General features: G+C 43.0%; 2 protein-coding genes across 2 annotated transcripts; one reads left to right on the top strand and one right to left on the bottom strand.

Moving 5' to 3' along the window:
- Nucleotides 1-2,263: 2,263 nt before the first annotated feature.
- SNRNP35 (small nuclear ribonucleoprotein U11/U12 subunit 35) lies at nucleotides 2,264-4,376 on the bottom strand. Its single transcript, XM_072144312.1, has 2 exons — nucleotides 4,230-4,376; nucleotides 2,264-3,355 (listed from the first exon to the last, which is right to left on the bottom strand). Exon 2 carries the CDS (start codon nucleotides 3,350-3,352, stop codon nucleotides 2,570-2,572), a length of 783 nt encoding a protein of 260 aa, XP_072000413.1. The 5' UTR covers nucleotides 3,353-3,355; nucleotides 4,230-4,376; the 3' UTR covers nucleotides 2,264-2,569.
- A 2-nt stretch (nucleotides 4,377-4,378) lies between these two features.
- Nucleotides 4,379-9,492, top strand: RILPL2 (Rab interacting lysosomal protein like 2). Its single transcript, XM_072144313.1, has 5 exons — nucleotides 4,379-4,524; nucleotides 6,823-7,150; nucleotides 7,891-8,042; nucleotides 8,151-8,264; nucleotides 9,222-9,492. The coding sequence occupies exons 2-5, from the start codon at nucleotides 6,845-6,847 to the stop codon at nucleotides 9,256-9,258; spliced, it is 609 nt and encodes a 202-aa protein (XP_072000414.1). The 5' UTR covers nucleotides 4,379-4,524; nucleotides 6,823-6,844; the 3' UTR covers nucleotides 9,259-9,492.
- The last annotated feature ends 8,919 nt before the right edge of the window (nucleotides 9,493-18,411 follow it).

Here is an 18,411-nt window from a genome sequence, read left to right as displayed (position 1 = left end):
TTTGCCCGGTGGTTGCGCCACCCACTGGATACATCAAGAGGAACATAGCAGGGCGCATGGTCGCTTTCATATGTCGAGGTATGATAAATCTCCCCATGGTCCACATATTTACATAATATTTATGGGTATGACTTTCATCTATATGTAACAGTCCAGAATTTATTACTTGATGCCATTGACTGACAGGGTCCTACTACATGCTTGATTTACTTGCCAAATTTGCAAGGGAAATACTTTCTAACTTTATGCATGCGGTCTCTGAAACAAGGTTACTTATGTAAACTTTTCCATTGGAAAACTGGAATTATGAGAACTAAAAAAAAAAGTAAAAATGTGGCCGCTAGGAGTTGCAGCTACCTATTCAGTGCACTAGCGCTAATTTGCTTGTAGATTTAGCTTTGTGCTACCTGTTACATCTTTAATGAGAAGGGTTTTTTTGGACACTTCCAGAGTCTGTAATAAATAAATCACCTTGATAAAAAGCCAAACTGCAAAGACACAGATCTTGGACACAACCACTGAACACTATGAAAACTGTATCATATTAAATATCTGCATTACGCCTCCTGCATATGTACCGTACATATTTTAACTATGGCTGCAAACTAGGGGCCTCTTGTTGGCCATGTGTTAGCAGTATTTTTTCATAGTCTGAGCCCTATGTTATCCTTGTTTCACCTGCATTTGCAGATCCACAAAAAAAAGAAACGGGTAGCTGGTGAATGATCCCCATCTGCTGAATTTTGCAGCCCTGTTGAGTTTATGGAAAACACAACCGTGAATAGGGCTTTTTTTTACATTATGCAAGTGAGCATCAAGTTGATTTTACAAGGAAGGAAGCTATGGTTGACAAATATAAGATTATCACCACAGTCAGTCCCTGGATCTATAAGTAAGGCCCCTTTCACACTTTTTTCATGCGCGTGTTCTGTGCCTGCTTTTGATCCACGAAACTTGCATTGCACTCTGACCCGTTGAAATCAATGGGTTTTTTCAGACTTGCTTTATTTTTCATGCACACAACATTTTTTTTAATGCTTGTTTAAATCTCAGGATGCTCTACTTTTGCAAGTTGTGCCTGTGAAAACGCACCATACAAGTCAATGGAGATGCATCAAAAACGCATCGCAATATGAGACGCATGCAAGTGCGATGCGTTTTACTCTTATCAATTGCCATAACCCCCCCCATTCATTTGGATATTGAATGTGTGTGATTGAGTTGGTGCCTTCAGCTTTAGTTCATAAATAAAGGATAAACTTGGGAATATTCAACTGAAAATTTTATGGAATCTGCTTTTCATATGACTGTAGACTATTTCTATATTTATTCCATTGGGTAAAAAAAAAAATGACAAATGGCTATTTTTATAGGTGGAAGGTAACAGCCAGTTGGTCTCTTGTGCCTAACAAGTTCTGTATATATATAAAAAATTTTTTGCAGTATTAACAGAATGTCGTATTAAAGAGACTTATAGGTTTTTTCCAACTGTATTATTTTATTTATAGACGCTAGATGGAGGCAGTCAAAGTGCAATATAATATAGGTTTAATACTTCTGCATGGATATTACCATCACAGGGTTTAACATGGGTTAAAATAAAGGGAAATTAACATCAATTCTGTACATGTTGTGTTATTTTACATGCAATACTGACGGATGACTCCTAGTTACAGACGGACCTCTGGATGCTGGTATTTTACTGCACTTTATCCCTGGTTGCAATGATCTTATTGTTTTAACCCAAAATTTGAAAAATCCAATTGTCTACGGGCCAAAAATTTTGTCTGGAGTTTACTTACAAAATATACCTGTTCTAACTTGCATACAAATTCAACTTTAGAACATACCCATCTTGTACATAACCTGGGGACTGCCTGTAATTAGAACTTTGATTATGACCATGTAAATCTGTTTCCCTACTTAGATCCAGGTTTCCCTTGGTATACCCTATCTGAGGGTACATCACAAGCTGCACTAGCGCTGTTTACAAGAGCACGGCCAAAACTGATTAGTGTTTCCAGTGAAACGCAAATGTGTTTGGGCCGAGCCCTGCCCCCAGTACGCTAGTACTACATGTGACCGCACCCTCAGCGTTTCCCCAATTAACTGCAGTAAAATTTAAAAAAATAAAGTTACTTCAAGTTGCAGTTCTAGACCATGTGAGAGGAATTGTGGCTTTATCGTGGCCCGTACATACAGAAAACATCAGCCAGCAATGATAAATTCATCCCAAAGTCCCCAATAATAAAACCATTACAAATTAATGTGCATACATATTTAATAAGCAATTCTATTCATGTGCCTTTTTAGACTCTCCTTTCAGTAAAGAATCCAATGGGAATTTTCTTAGCATATTTTCAGGCAGATGACTGTCACTGTGTGAACTTTCCTTTATCACCAGGACCTGACAATGTCTACATGATGCGCAAAAACAATAGTTACTACATCTGAGATTGGCTCACTTCTTGGTTTATATGTCCACCATGTTTAGACATCGGCTCTTGAACAGATACGTTACACATAAGACAACCTCTCTAAAACAGTCTAATTGCACATACATATATCCTCATGTCCTGTGATCTCGCTCTCTGCTTCTTTCTCTTTTGTGGTCTCTTCTTCTCCTGTCTTTGCTGTCTCTCTCACCGTCTCTGTTCCTCTCCTCCTTGGAATGTCTCTCCATACTATGTTCTCTATCTGTTCTTTGTGACCATCTACCATCTCTTCCTCTGTCACGTGTGTTCTCAGTCTTCCTTGCTCTCCAATCATGATGCCTTTCTCTGGAGCGGGATCTCTGCCTGTTTTCTCCATGGTAGCTTTCTTGGCGACTGTAATTTTGGAAAACTGGCAAATTAATGGGTTTTCTAAACGGTCTATCACGGCCTCCAAACCTCAACTGGCCAGATTCTTTCTTGCCGCCAAATCCACCACCTAGCCTGCGGGGGATCCACCCTTTCAGTGTTCTTTCAAGTTCATAATCCACAAAGACTTCACGCTGATCTATGACCAGTTTGTTGGCATCTCTGTAGGCTTTCTTTATGGCATTTTCTTGTTTATATTCAATGAAAGCATAGCCCTTTGAGAAGCCAGTTATGAAATCCCTAACCAATCGAATCCTCTGGATATCTCCATAACGAGAAAATACCTCTTTTAGTTTTTCCTCAGTTGTTTGTTGGCTTAAACGAGCAACAAACAAAGTCAATTGGGGATCCCCTACTACACCTTTATTGGGAACATAACGGGCCAACATTGCCCTAAGCACCGCACGATCATGAGGTTCTTCATCCGTACCATCAATACTTCCGGCTTTAAGAGGATCATAATCCTTTGCTATAGGTGTCCATTCATTCATTTTCTAAATGAAGAGTTTATAGAGACAACAAAATTATATAAAATTAAATAAATTACAAACTTGTATTTTATAAATTTCTTACAACAGTGAGCTTTTATTAGGGATGCTTTAGGTCTATAAGTTAATTCAAAAGTCTGGGGTCAAACTCTCTTCATGATCCGACCTAACCTAGAATCACTAAGATAAACTCAGGTCTGTACAATTCTAAATTCAATCTGCTAAATCCTGCAAATGCACAAAGCAAGTTTGTTGAACCAAACACGCTTGTGAGCAACGGGCTTAAAGGGAACCTGTCAGCAGAAAGAAACCTAATTAACCACTACCAGTCATAAAATGTCATAAAGCAGCTTCACACCTTCCAGATTATGTTTTTTTCATGGACCAGTGTGGTTGCATCAATGGACTATAGAAAACTAAACATATGTTCCTAAGTCTCAATACAAATTCTGTAATAGGTCACCACATTTTGGGCATTATAGAAAGGGAAATACAACAGTTAGAGCAAACAACTGCTCATAAATAATAGGAGATCCCATAAGACCCCACAGCTGGGGGCAAGGGGGGGGGGGGAGACTCCTTGACTTTTTCATGATATTTGTTTACATAAATATTTGGGACAGTTTAGGAGGACATGTTTCTTTATGTCTCTTCTTCGGTGGTTCATTTCTCTTTACATTTGCTATAAATTAAGTATTTTGACAAAAAAATATTTAATTGCTGCATCTATTGGGATTACCATGGGCTTGGCCACGTCTGTGGAAGCGAAGTGTGCCAACATGAGGCGATAAAGGCGGTATATTACCACACAGGGCATGAAACTATCATTAGCCCGCGCTGCTGTCTGTACATATATTCTCTATAGTGTAGTATTACTTACCGTGCACCGACCGATGACCAGGAAACCAAGTGTTACAACTGTGAGGAACGGGATTATAACGTAGACCAATCACAATGTTCCGTGCCTTCAACGAGCACAACGATTGGCTGCTTCATCCTGAGGCTTGGAACGCAACACGTCACATGCTGCGCCCTCTATTTGGTAGAGGGCGTGGACTGAGGAATGCCGTCTCTATGACAACCGCCAGCGGAGTCACCTGCTGAGCTACCTCTTAGTGGCTTGAGGAAGTGACCAAAGTGGGGACAAAACGGAGGCCACGACTGCGACATTACTGGTAAGAGACATGACCGTGGTGTCCGCACATTGCTGAATAATACTGACCTACCTTCACATTGCTGCCTCATCTGTAGTGTAGTGTATAGAAGCCGGGTGTCGTGTATGGGGCTGGATGGCTACCGCTATGAGGAAGGGATCTGTGCTGAAAAGTGTATAATATGTGACTAAATATTTATTTCATTTTCCCCATTTATGTATTTTCTATATTAAGTTCTATATATATAACACTCAGGGTGCAGGGGATGTTTAGGTAAAATCTGCCTTCTGTTCGGTTAATGGCTGGCGGTGAAAATAAAAAGGCAGAATATGTGCAAATCTCACATTTATAAGACTGTCAACTTTCTTGGTGTTGTATGTAAGTTCTGCACTTTATGCCTGAAAATACTTTATGACGTACATTGCCAACACCTTTAAAGAATCCATTTCAGGATGGATCAAGTCCCTTTTACTGACAGAACTATTCCCATCTGCCCCATAGAAGAGAAGGGATCGGTGCCACATTTGCTCAGAGGACTTGGGGAAAACTATCATCATACACCCCGAGTACATGTATAGAGGTCACCCTAGATTCCATAGAAGAAAAAGTTCTCCCAACACAATATACCAGTGGTGGCGAAACTATGGCAGGGGTGGCAGAAGTGGCACAGCCCATCAATAAACAAAAAATAAAGATTGGTCGCAATCCAAAATAGAAAAAAATATTAAGTCCTTTTTATTCCAAAGTGTCCAAGCAACATTTAGTGCATATAATTAATATTTATACACTAAATGGCTTAAGGTTGTATTCCAGGAATCTGCATAATTCATATACAAATGAGTCAGTAATTTTGTGAATCATAAAATCAAACTATTTAAGCTCCATTTTCTAACTAGGAACATTGAGTTTTGTTGTATTCATTTATTTATAGCATTATGGGTTTTGTATCAGACGTTCATAATCCTGCAATACCCCTTTAAATGTATAATTTATTACAGATACAGCTACCTGTAATGAAACTGACCACTAAGTACATCATACGTGATAATTCTCCTGAAAGGATCTTAAGAAATTAAAAATTGTGTAAAAAGTCTCTTCTGCTTAAAAAAAAAACTGAAAAAAATAACAGATCTAGTAAATGGATTTTTAACACTAATCTTCCTACTGATCTGTTTAAAAGCAACTCTTTATACTCTTACTTTCTGAAAAACTTTGTGGATTAAAAAAAGTAAGGTGTGAACTAAGCCCAGAACCTGATGCCAGACTGTATTTACCCTCATTTCCATAGTTAAAGCTCACAGCAGCTGCCTGTCTGATGCAGTTCTGTGTGATACAATACAATTTGCCAGTTAAATAACATGATGTCATTATCTGTTCAGTGTATAGAAGTGGATCAAGAGTTAACAAAGAGATGGTAAAACAGAGTGCTTTTAATTTGCTCTTGTAATAACATGAAAAAGGATCCATTCACACTTGCAAAATGATGTAAACTGGGTGGAATTCACACCTAGAAGCTTTGTTCAACTTGCAATCCGCAGGAGATCAGCTCCAGACATCCAAAGTTAATTTACAGATTTCTCTGTTGATAAAGAGGAAAACAGAAAGAATTCAGACCCTTTAAATTTTCCACGCTCATTAATGTACACTCTGCACCCCATGACAGGAAAAAAACAGAAATGTGGATATGTTTGTTCATTTATTAAACAAGAAAAACTGAAATATCACATGGTTATAACTATTCAGCCCCTTTGCTCAGAATTGAGTGGAAGCAGCTTTTGAGTTAGAACAGCCATGAGTTTTCTTGGAAATGATGAGTCAAGTTTTTCAAACCTGGATTTGGGGATCCTCTGCCATTCTTCCTTGCAGTTCCCTCAGGTTGAACGTTGATAAAAGCCATTTTGAGGTCTCTTTAGAGATGTTCAGTTGGGTTTAGGTCAGGGCTCTGCCAGTAAGAGCAGTCACAGAGTGGTTCTGAAGCTACTGATTTGTTATTTTAACTGTGTGCTTATAGTAATTGTCTTGTTGTAAGTTGAATCTTCGGCCCAGTCTGAGGTCCAGAGTTCGGTACATCTATGTACATTCATCTTCCTTCAATGGCAACCAGTTGTCCGGCCCTGCAGCTGCAAAAAAACACCACCATAGCATGATGCTGCCATCACCATGTTTCACTGTTGGGATGACATGGGTGGAGTGAGTGGTGCTCACCAGCCGGTTTTCACTCATCACAAATAGGGGATCAGGGGATAAAAGTTTCTTGATTGTCATTGACATCTATACTGATGTGGTTGAACACAACATTCTGGTTTATATCTTTTGCAGGAAGTAAGTGGATTACAGAAAAATGGAAATTGAACAAGAAGATTTATCACCTGAAACCGCATTTGAAAAGGATCCCTTCGGAATAACAGTGGAAGACGTCTATGATATGTCACATGTTATAGGCAAAGATCTTATGAAGATCAGTAAGGAGACCCGTGGTGCAACAGAACATGTGGCCGACCTTCAGTTTAAGATTGTACGTGTCCTTGAGATTCTGGAAACGCTGGTCAACCAATCAAGTCTTTCTGCTGAGGAGGTGAAGATGGAAAGGGATAATCTGAAGGCAGAGGTGGAAAGACTGATGAAAGAAAGCCCTTCAGCTGATCAGGTATCTGGGGATTTCTTAGTTGATTTTACGTTCATGACAGTTCACAGTAATAAAGTTATCAGAAATAACTATGCAACTGAGAAGAGGGCTTTATCGAAAGTCAGGAAAAGTTCAACTTAAATGTTTTAGTTCTTTTACCTTATCCTGTATATGTTTGATTTATATTTTAACATATCAATCTGTGAGAGAATTTATTGGCACTCAAAATGTCTTGCTCCACACTTTTCAAAGGTTAGGACACTTTTACCACAAGTAAGGCAAGGAATGTAGTCTAATAAATGGGTGTAAATTAGAGGTAAATGTAGTATGCACTAAAATGTGCCTGGTGTAATCTGATTCAAGAAATAGGAAGTGTAATGTTAAACCAGACAGTCCTCAAGATAATCAGATGCATTTTTTGGGATTAGACAATTTCTATGTTTCTGTATTTCTATATCTGCCCTGCTGGAATATAAACTGGCTGGTTGACATGGGGACATTACTTATGTATATAGAGTTGTCTTTTTCCTATTCCATTCTCTATGTATCACTGCTCTGAACTGTTGGGTGTTGTACCCCACCAATGTGATGTAGAAGGCCAATTCAGTGGATGGATCATCAATATTTTCATCCCAGAAAAACAATTTGGCAAAATTTGAGAGTAAATATCACTTAAATTACAGTAAAAATTTCTGCATGACTAGTGTGTATGAATGTCTTGTATATGCAAAGATTCAAGCAATGTTTTTGTTTGTTTGCAGACTGACCTTGGACCAGACAAAATGGTTATTGATCTTAGAGATCCAAACCGACCACGATTCACCTTACAAGAGCTAAGGGAGGTGCTACAGGAGCGGAATAAGCTGAAGGTCCAGCTTTTGGTTGCACAAGATGAACTGCAGTGTTATAAAAGGTGATTTCCTGCTATGAACATTTACACATTTTGCAAATTGTATCTAAGAAACACTTTTCATATAAAAGAAAATCTCATCCAAGTAATCTTGTCCAATTGTCTTCCCAGTGGTATCATTCCTCCAACTGAAGACCACATTGTGACATTGGAAAATGAATCCATAATAACCACTTCACCAAGGCCCAATGGTGGCAGTAAAGAGAAGTCAACCATAGGACGCCTGTGAGTGTTATTGTTCATTGGCCATAACGGCTGATATAGATGTTATTGTTTGTATATTGCAAGGTTCTAGAAAGTTTCGACATCAGTTTGTGGTTTGTGGACTGCTATATATAAGCTGAATTCTTATAAAAATAAATCTACCGTATATACTCTACCGTATACAGCATAAGCCGAGTTTTTCAGCACAAACTTTGTGCTGAAAAACCCTAACTTGGCTTATACTTGAGTCTATAAAAAAAAAAAAAGAAATTAACACTGTAATGATCTTTCCAACCTCCCCCATAGGTCCTTTTCTGCTTCCGATGCCGCCTTGGGTCCTTTGGATCCTCTTCGGGAAGTTCCGCTCCTCTTCGGGTCCCCTTGCGATGCTGGTGGCTCACAAACAATGACATCTGCAGTCAGCCAAGCACAAAGACCCGAAATAGAGCGGAAGAACCTTTAGCGGCACCGGAGCATCAGAAGTAGAAGAGGACCTACCGTGGAGGTTTGAAAGGTGAGTACAGTGTTAATTTTTTTTTTTATTAAATTCTACAGGGGCTGGCTGGCTATATACTGGGAGTCTGACCAATGCATTTTCCTCCCTCGGCTTATACTCGAGTCAATAGGTTTTCCCAGGTGTTTTTTTTTGTGTTCAAATTAGGTACCTCTGCTTATACTCCAGTATATACGGTATATGTATTTCAGAAGAGTTCTATCAATAACCCATTCTGAGGGGAAACCTATTTTTGGGATTCTGTCCCTTTTTTTAATCTAAGGCTTCAAGCTCTCCATGAATTGTTTGTTACCTGCTGAAGAAACTGATGGGCATGAGGAAATGTCTCATGGGTTTCTCAAGCAAAACTCTTTCCCCGAGGCTGTGAGTTTTTAGTTATACCAATGACAAAGTATCTAGCTTGAAAAACATTTGAAAAATATTAAAGCTGTGCTTTTCTTATATATTCTTTTTTCCCCATTCAGGTTTTCTCCTTTTAAACAAGAGAAGCAAGAACAGTAATGCCAACTTCTGTATTTTACTTCCAAGTATTTTTTAATGGATCGGTGCATAATATGTATTTGATGTAAATCCTACACTTTCTAAAACTGGATTGTTTTTATACATACAAAAGTTTATTACATAGTGAATATATAAAAATGTGAAGACCAAATTGTAGGAAAGAAAATGGAATATTAGTGTCCCACAATGGGAAGCTGGACACTTTTCTACTGCCGGATGGGGATATGTACTTTTCATATGTACTTTTACAAAAAAAAAAACTTTTGTATATACAGTACAGAGTAATAATAAGAAACCGTTTTACTGAGGGTATTTTGTGTGGTTAGTAAAGTATGCAGTGTCTTCTGTTCTCAGGCTGGAGAAGTCCATATTTTTCAACTGTCTGTTTTGTTGGTATTTTTATAAATACAGAATAAAATGTAATCTTTTTAATAGATCATAGATCAAAGCACTGGTTTATCCATAATTTTAAAAGTTGATTTTAAGAGGAAGGAGGACATAGATAACAAGATGATTAACACACCCATACTGCCTGGATCTATGAGTAAGAGCCCCAGGTTTATCAGACTTGGTTTTCATGGTAAATTTTCTTTAATGATAATGCCTCAAATTCTTTCAAAAAAATTAATTACCAGCTTAGAGGAGAATTTCTCCTCTAGAAGACTTGCTTCTTTTGGAAAATATACCACCCAGTGCTGTATAGCAGTGATGGCGAACCTTTTAGAGGCCGAGTGCCCAAACTACAACAAAGACCCGCTTATTTATCGCAAAGTGCCAACACAGAAATGTAATTTGTGATTTATACTCCCTGCTCTGTCACAGTTTTCATTGATACCAGCCCCTGAGGACACCAATAAAGCAGAAAATAGTCCCAGGTAGCGCTGTCACTTTAACATACCTCTGTGCACAGCAAGTCCTGGGCTGTTTGGGACTGCAGGAAGATACCAGGAGTCCTCTGTGGTGATGGCCTGAGTGCCCACAGCAAGGACTCTGAGTGCCACCTCTGGCACCAGTGCCATAGGTTAGCCATCACTGTTCTAGGGTCCTGGGCTGCCTGGGACTGCAAGAGGCCTTGAGTCCTGTCTGCAAAACTCTACCCTGGAGTGATGGCAAGGGTGCCCATATAGAGGGCTCTGAGTGCCACCTCTGGCACCCGTGCCATAGGTTCGCCACCACTGGTCTAGGATATGCTGCCAACATATGATCTGTATTACGTGGACTATACTGAATCTTGTAAAACTAGCTTTATAGTTCGATTAATATTTATTTTTTTATTTTTGTATATATAGAGTGCTAACATATACACCAAGGTATGTAAAGCACCAAAATATCTACAATTAAAATTACATATTACATATTACATAGTAATTACAACTGCACTGCTCACAAGCAGTCTCAAAAAAAATAAAAAAAAAACTTTTACCTTTAAAAGGTCAGAATTAGAGATGAGCGAACATACTCGTCCGAGCTTGATGCTCGATTGAGCATTAGCGTACTCGTAACTGCTCGTTGCTCGGACGAGTATTTCGCCCGCTCGAGAAAATGGCAGCTCCCGCCGTTTTGCTTTTTGGCGGCCAGAAACAGAGCCAATCACAAGCCAGGAGACTCTGCACTCCACCCAGCATGACGTGGTACCCTTACACGTAGATAGCAGTGGTTGGCTGGCCAGATCAGGTGACCCTGGGATAGACTAGCCGCTGCCCGCGCTGCTCGGATCATTCTCTGTCTGGATGCCGCTAGGGAGAGAGCTGCTGCTGGTCAGGGAAAGCGTTAGGCTGTTCTATTAGCTTACTGTTAGGCAGGAGTGATTCTACAAGAACCCAACAGCCCTTCTTAGGGCTACAATAACGTTATAATTTTTTTTTTTTTTTATTTGCAGCTAGTACCATATTGTGAGGAATTTGCAGGGGGACTTGCTACCGTTGTGTTTAGCTCTTAGTGACACACATATCCACCTCAAACACCAAAGTGGGAAAATTTATTAGGGGTTTGAGTAGAATTAGGCACAGTCTGCCAGTTTCTTTTTATTTTACGTTTATTGTTTTAATAACTCAGTGTCATCTCATCTGGCATAGTAGTGTGCTGTAATACTTGGCTAGAAAATAGCCATAGGAGAATACAAACGGCTTAATTACGCCTACAGTAGCGTTATATATATTTGATTTCTGGTTGATCTGCTGGTGGCTGTAGTTGTTGCAGTGCATCTACTAGTAAATTGTGAGCAATTTGGAGTCAGACTTGCGACCACTGTGTTTTAGTGACGCACATATCCATCGCAAAGACCGAAGTGGGAAAATTTATTAGGGCCCGGGGTTGTATTTCAATTAGGCACAGTCTGCCATTTCCTTTTTTATTTTACGTTTATTTTTTTCATAACTCAGCGTCATCTCATCTGGCATAGTAGTGTGCTGTAATACTTGGCTAGAAAATAGCCATAGGAGAATACAAACGGCTTAATTACGCCTACAGTAGCGTTATATATATTTGATTTCTGGTTGATCTGCTGGTGGCTGTAGTTGTTGCAGTGCATCTACTAGTAAATTGTGAGCAATTTGGAGTCAGACTTGCGACCACTGTGTTTTAGTGACGCACATATCCATCGCAAAGACCGAAGTGGGAAAATTTATTAGGGCCCGGGGTTGTATTTCAATTAGGCACAGTCTGCCATTTCCTTTTTTATTTTACGTTTATTTTTTTCATAACTCAGCGTCATCTCATCTGGCATAGTAGTGTGCTGTAATACTTGGCTAGAAAATAGCCATAGGAGAATACAAACGGCTTAATTACGCCTACAGTAGCGTTATATATATTTGATTTCTGGTTGATCTGCTGGTGGCTGTAGTTGTTGCAGTGCATCTACTAGCAAATTGTGAGCAATTTGGAGTCAGACTTGTGACCACTGTGTTTTGCGCTTAGTGACGCACCTATCCATCGCAAAGACCGAAGTGGGAAAATTTATTAGGGCCCGGGGTTGTATTTCAATTAGGCACAGTCTGCCATTTCCTTTTTTATTTTACGTTTATTTTTTTCATAACTCAGCGTCATCTCATCTGGCATAGCAGTGTGCTTTCATACTTGGCTATAAAATAGCCATAGCAATAGGATAGCATCGTTTGGTTTTAAAAACTAAAAAACACAAAAAAAAACAAACAAAAAAAAAAGTTAAAAAAAAAATTCAAGTTATAACTCTCATTTTCAAAATGTTTAACCCGAGGACTAGGGGTAGAGGACGAGGGCGGGGACGTGGGCGTCCAACTACTGCAGGGGTCAGAGGCCGTGGTCCTGGGCGGGGTGAGACACCACCTGCTTATGAGGGAGCAGGGGAACGCCGCAGAGCTACACTCCCTAGGTTCATGTCTGAAGTTACTGGGACTCGTGGTAGAGCACTGTTGAGGCCAGAACAGTGCGAACAGGTGATGTCGTGGATTGCCGACAATGCTTCGAGCAATATGTCCACCAGTCAGTCTTCCACGCAGTCCACCCATGTCACCGAAATCGGCACTCCTCCAGCTCCTGCACCTCAGCCTCCTCCCCCCCAGTCTGCCCCCTCCCAGCAAAATTTGCCATTTGAACCGGCATACTCTGAGGAACTGTTTTCTGGACCCTTCCCACAGTCACAAACCACTTGTCCGGTTGCTGATGAGCAATTTTCCGATGCCCAGGTTTTCCACCAGTCGCAGTCTGTGGGTGATGATGACCTTGTTGACGTACTGGAAGAAGTGTGTTAAGAGGTGTCCGACGATGAGGAGACACGGTTGTCAGACAGTGGGGAAGTTGTTGTCAGGGCAGGAAGTCCGAGGGGGGAGCAGACTGAGGGATCGGAGGATGATGAGGTGACAGACCCAAGCTGGGTTGAGAGGCCGGGTGAACACAGTGCTTCTGAGACGGAGGAGAGTCCTCGACCAGAACAGGTTGGAAGAGGCAGTGGTGGGGCCAGACGGAGAGGCAGGGCCAGAGCTGGTGCATCAGCGCCAAATGTGTCAACTAGTGAAGCTCCCGTGGCGAGGGCTCCTACGGCGAGGGCTAGATTTTCAGAAGTCTGGAGGTTCTTTAAGGAAACACCGGATGACCGACGGACTGTGGTGTGCCACATTTGCCAAACCAGGATCAGCAGGGGTTCCACCACTACTAGCTTAACTACCACCAGTATGCGCAGGCATATGAATGCTAAACACCCCACTCAGTGGCAACAAGCGCGTTCACCTCCGGCCGTGCACACCACTGCTCCTTCCCCTGTGTCAGCTGATAGTCAGCCCCCTGCCCAGGACCCTGCCACAAAAACCCCATCGTCGCCTCCACGATTCTCCATAGCATCCACCAGCGTTCAGCTCTCCATACCCCAGACGCTGGAGCGGAAACGCAAATATAGTGCAACCCACCCGCACGCCCAAGCCCTTAATGTGCACATCTCCAGATTGCTAAGCCTGGAGACGCTGCCCTATAGGCTAGTAGAGACCGAGGCCTTTCGCAGCCTCATGGCGGCGGCCGCCCCTCGGTATTTGGTCCCCAGCCGCCACTACTTTTCCCGATGTGCCGTCCCAGCCCTGCACCAGCACGTGTCAGACAACATAATCCGTGCCCTGACCAACGCCGTTTCTGACAAGGTCCACCTGACCACGGACACGTGGACGAGTGCTGCCGGGCAGGGCCACTATATATCTCTGACGGCACATTGGGTTAACTTGGTGGAGGCTGGGACCGAGTGTGACCCTGCGGCTGGTCATATACTGCCGACGCCGAGGATTGCGGGGCCTACCTCGGTCCAGGTGTTTGAGGCCTACTATGCCTCCTCCTCCTCCCACCCCTCCTCCACCTCCTCCTCCGAACGACCATCCGTGGGCATGGCGCCATCAGTCGGTAGCTCTAGGCACAGCAGCAGTGCCGTCGCTAAGCGACAGCAGGCGGTGCTCAAACTGCTGAGCCTAGGCGATAAAAGGCACACCGCCCAAGAACTATTACAGGGCATCACGGCGCAGACTGATCTGTGGCTGGCACCGCTGAACCTGAAGCCAGGCATGGTTGTGTGTGACAACGGCCGTAACCTGGTGGCGGCTCTGCAACTCGGCAGACTGACACATGTGCCATGCCTGGCCCATGTGTTAAATCTCATAGTTCAGCGTTTCCTCAAGACATACCCCAATCTGTCTGATTTGCTCACGAAGGTGCGCCGCATCTGTGCGCATTTCAGGAAGTCCAGCACAGATGCTGCCACTCTCAGGGCAGCGCAGCGCCGCCTCCAACTGCCCGCTCACCGACTGTTGTGCGACGTGCCCACGAGGTGGAATTCAACACTGACCATGTTATCCAGAGTTTACCAGCAGCGCCGAGCGATTGTAGACTGCCAGATGTCAACTTCCACCAGAACTGGTAGTCAGGTCAGTCAGCTTCCTCAAGTCTACAATGAGGAGTGGACGTGGATGTCTGATATCTGTCAGGTGCTGAGTAACTTTGAGGAGTCAACACAGATGGTCAGTGGCGATGCCGCCATCATCAGCCTCACCATCCCGCTGCTTGGCCTGTTGAAAAACTCTCTGGTCAGCATGAAGTCGGAAGCTTTGCGCTCCTCACAAGAGACGGGGGAAGAAGATTCCCTTGTTGATAGCCAAAGCACCCTTAGGTCTGTTTCTCAGCGCATATCGGAGGAGGTGGAGGAGGATGAGGAGGAAGAGGAGGAGAATGTTGGCGAGACACAAGAGGGGACCATTGTTGAGTACTTCACTGTTGAGCGTGTATGGGCAGAAGAAGAGGAATTGGAGGAGTTGGAGGAGGAGGAAATGGACAGTCAGGCCAGTGAGGGGAGCGAATTCTTACGCGTTGGTACTCTGGCGCATATGGCAGATTTCATGCTAGGCTGCCTATCCCGTGACCCTCGCGTTCAAAGAATTTATTCCAGCACCGATTACTGGGTGTTCACTCTCCTGGACCCACGGTACAAGCAAAATCTTTCCACTCTCATCCCTGGAGAGGAAAGGAGTGTGAGAATGCATGAATACCAGCAGGCCCTGGTGCACAAGCTGAAACAGTATTTCCCTTCTGACAGCGCTAGCGGCAGAGTGCGTAGTTCTGCGGGACAAGTAGCGAGGGAGAGTAGGCGAGCAGGCAGCTTGTCCAGCACTGGCAAGGGTACGCTTTACAAGGCTTTTGCCAGCTTTATGTCACCCCAGCAAGACACTGTCACCTGTCCCCAGTCTCGGCAGAGTAGGGCTGATCTTTACAGAAAGATGGTGAGGGAGTACGTAGCTGACCATACCATCGTCCTAAATGATCACACAGCTCCCTAGAACTACTGGGTTTCAAAGCTGGACATGTGGCACGAACTGGCGCTGTACGCCTTGGAGGTTCTTGCCTGCCCTGCCGCTAGCGTCTTGTCCGAGCGGGTTTTCAGTGCAGCTGGTGGCATCATCACCGATAAGCGTACACGCCTGTCGACTGACAGCGCTGACAGGCTGACGCTTATCAAGATGAATAAAGCATGGATTTCTCCTAATTTCCAATCTCCAGCAGGTGAAGGAAGCTCAACCTGAATAATTTATCCACTCCTCCTCCTCCTCCTCATTTTCCTCCTTCTCCTGCTCTTTGTACAGTAAAGCAGAGGAAACTGGCTATTTTTTGACAGGGCCCACTGGCTCTACCTATAGTACTTTATGCATTTAATTTTTCTGGAGGGCCACCGACCCGGTCCTCTGTTTTAAACAATTTTTGGGAGTGCCACATACAGGCACTCAATCTATTCAATTTTTCTGGAGCTCCACCTACCTGCTCCTCTGGTTTGAAAAATTTTTTGGACTGCCACATACAGGCACTCAATCTATTCCATTTTTCTGGAGGGCCACCTACCTGCTCCTCTGGTTTAAAAACTTTTTTGGACTGCCACATACAGGCACTCAGTCTATTCCATTTTTCTGGAGGGCCACCTACCTGCTCCTCTGGTTTAAAAACTTTATTGGACTGCCACATACAGGCACTCAATCTATTCCATTTTTCTGGAGGGCCACCTACCTGCTCCTCTGGTTTAAAAACTTTATTGGACTGCCACATACAGGCACTCAATCTATTCCATTTTTCTGGAGGGCCACCTACCTGCTCCTCTGGTTTAAAAACTTTATTGGACTGCCACATACAGGCACTCAATCTATTCCATTTTTCTGGAGGGCCACCTACCTGCTCCTCTGGTTTGAAAAATTTTTTGGACTGCCACATACAGGCACTATCCAAATTGAATTGTCTCCATAGCAGCCTCCACACGTTGTCTCCATTGCTACCTCCAAAAGTCTTCCATATAGCTGCCTCCATACATCGTCCCTTTATCAAACGAGGTTTGTCAGGCCGAAATTTGGGTTGTTTTCATGGATTCCACATCAAAGTTGTTAACTTTGTCGCCACCCTGCTGTGTAATCCACAAAATATACTGGCAAACTTTTACCATTTACGGATATTATTTCAGCGCTTCTTGCGCATCTGTTTACATTCCCCTCACCCGCCATATCCTAAACTTATAAGAACGCTACTACACTTGATCTTATACAAAAGGTTCTTAGAAGTGCTGTTTGGGGAGTAGCCTAGAGACAGGGGCTTGGATTGGCGAAAGCTCGCCTGGCAGCGGAGCGCCAGCTCCATGCCAAGAAACAACTAACATAGTTTTAACTGCAGCACCTTTAATCTACTACTAGTTCACTGCCTCCATACATGCCCGCCTTATCAAACGTGCTGTGTCAGGCAGAATTTTGGGTTGTTTTCATGGCTTCCACAACAAACTTGTTAACTTTGTCGCCACCCTGCTGTGTAATCCACAAAATATACTGGCAAACTTTTATCATGTACCGATATTATTTGAGCACTTCTTGCTCACCTCCTTTGGTTCCTCTCTGCTACCCATTGGTTTGAAGCCTGAGTCCATTTAGGGTATGTCGCCATGCCACTCTCTAGCCTTCCGCTGCTGCCGCTGCATGCCGTCCCCTATAGTGTCAGGGTCAATTATTGGATGTTTTAGATGCTATCTAGCTTCATTCTGTCACTCTGTCATGGCCATGCTGTTGCCCATAATTTTGGCATAATGGTGCATTTAAGCAGCCTCAGAGGCATCCATGCATGCTGCCCCTGCTGTTTCCTGTCCATTTCCGTGGTGTTTCCATCCTTTTCTGAGGTTCCCAGGTGTTTGGCCAAGCTTCCCTGTGCAGAGCCTTGGTCCCCTTGAAAAATGCTCGAGTCTCCCATTGACTTCAATGGGGCTCGTTACTCGAAACGAGCACTCGAGCATCGGGAAAAGTTCGTCTCGAATAACGAGTACCCGAGCATTTTAGTGCTCGCTCATCTCTAGTCAGAATACATGCAGGAGCGTGCACTCTTGCCAGGCTGTGGCAGTATATGCAACTATTGAGATTTTCAGTGATGGAAACAATCATGGTGGGGATGTGAGGAACTGGAGAGGACCCTGCACCAGCGAGCACAGATCCCTGCACCACTAATGGGTGCGATATTAGCGTTTGTCTGATCTGGAATTTCCATTCTAAGATTTAGGAACCAGATCAACACCATATGTCATACACCCCCATTTTCAAAAGCTCCGTTATGCTTTCAGAACATGATCAGGACATCCAACCCTCATGACTTTAAAGGTCCTTTACCATGTAATAATAATCTGGGAACGGTGCCTTGCAGTAATTCAGTACATACATGTAGCACAGCCTCACATTTAGGCCTCTGACGAAGGAGACCGATTCAGCCTCCGAAACATGTTGGAAATCTGACCCTCGTTCCTTCCCGTAGCCAAAGTGGTGACGTCACCGAAGCGGAAATAAAACCCCAAGCAGTTTCTATGCACATCCGAGCACAGCCACCGTCTGGGGCAGTTTTGGAATTGTGAAGATAGGAGGGTATACACCTTCTGCCCGGGACTTTGGATTAAAGATTACCAAAATAGCATCGGAAAGGTTAAAAGCTATCATAATTTGAACACTGTACATTTAAATCTCACAGAGCGAGATACGTTACATTCTGTGAATTTATTTTGAATACTGATATAGGAGGTATTTTGTATATTGCAGCACCAACTAGTTTTAATTGCGCGGGAGTACACTTTATACAGTTATATTAAAAAATATGTATTCTCAGACGGGAAGCAATTTCTTATCAATAAATATTTATTCCACAGAA

The sequence above is a fragment of the Engystomops pustulosus genome, chromosome 1 (assembly GCF_040894005.1).
Source record: "Engystomops pustulosus chromosome 1, aEngPut4.maternal, whole genome shotgun sequence".
NCBI classification, from domain to species: Eukaryota; Metazoa; Chordata; class Amphibia; order Anura; family Leptodactylidae; genus Engystomops; species Engystomops pustulosus.
The sequence above is the reverse complement of the archived record's forward strand: the minus strand, read 5'-3'. Positions and strand labels throughout refer to the sequence as shown.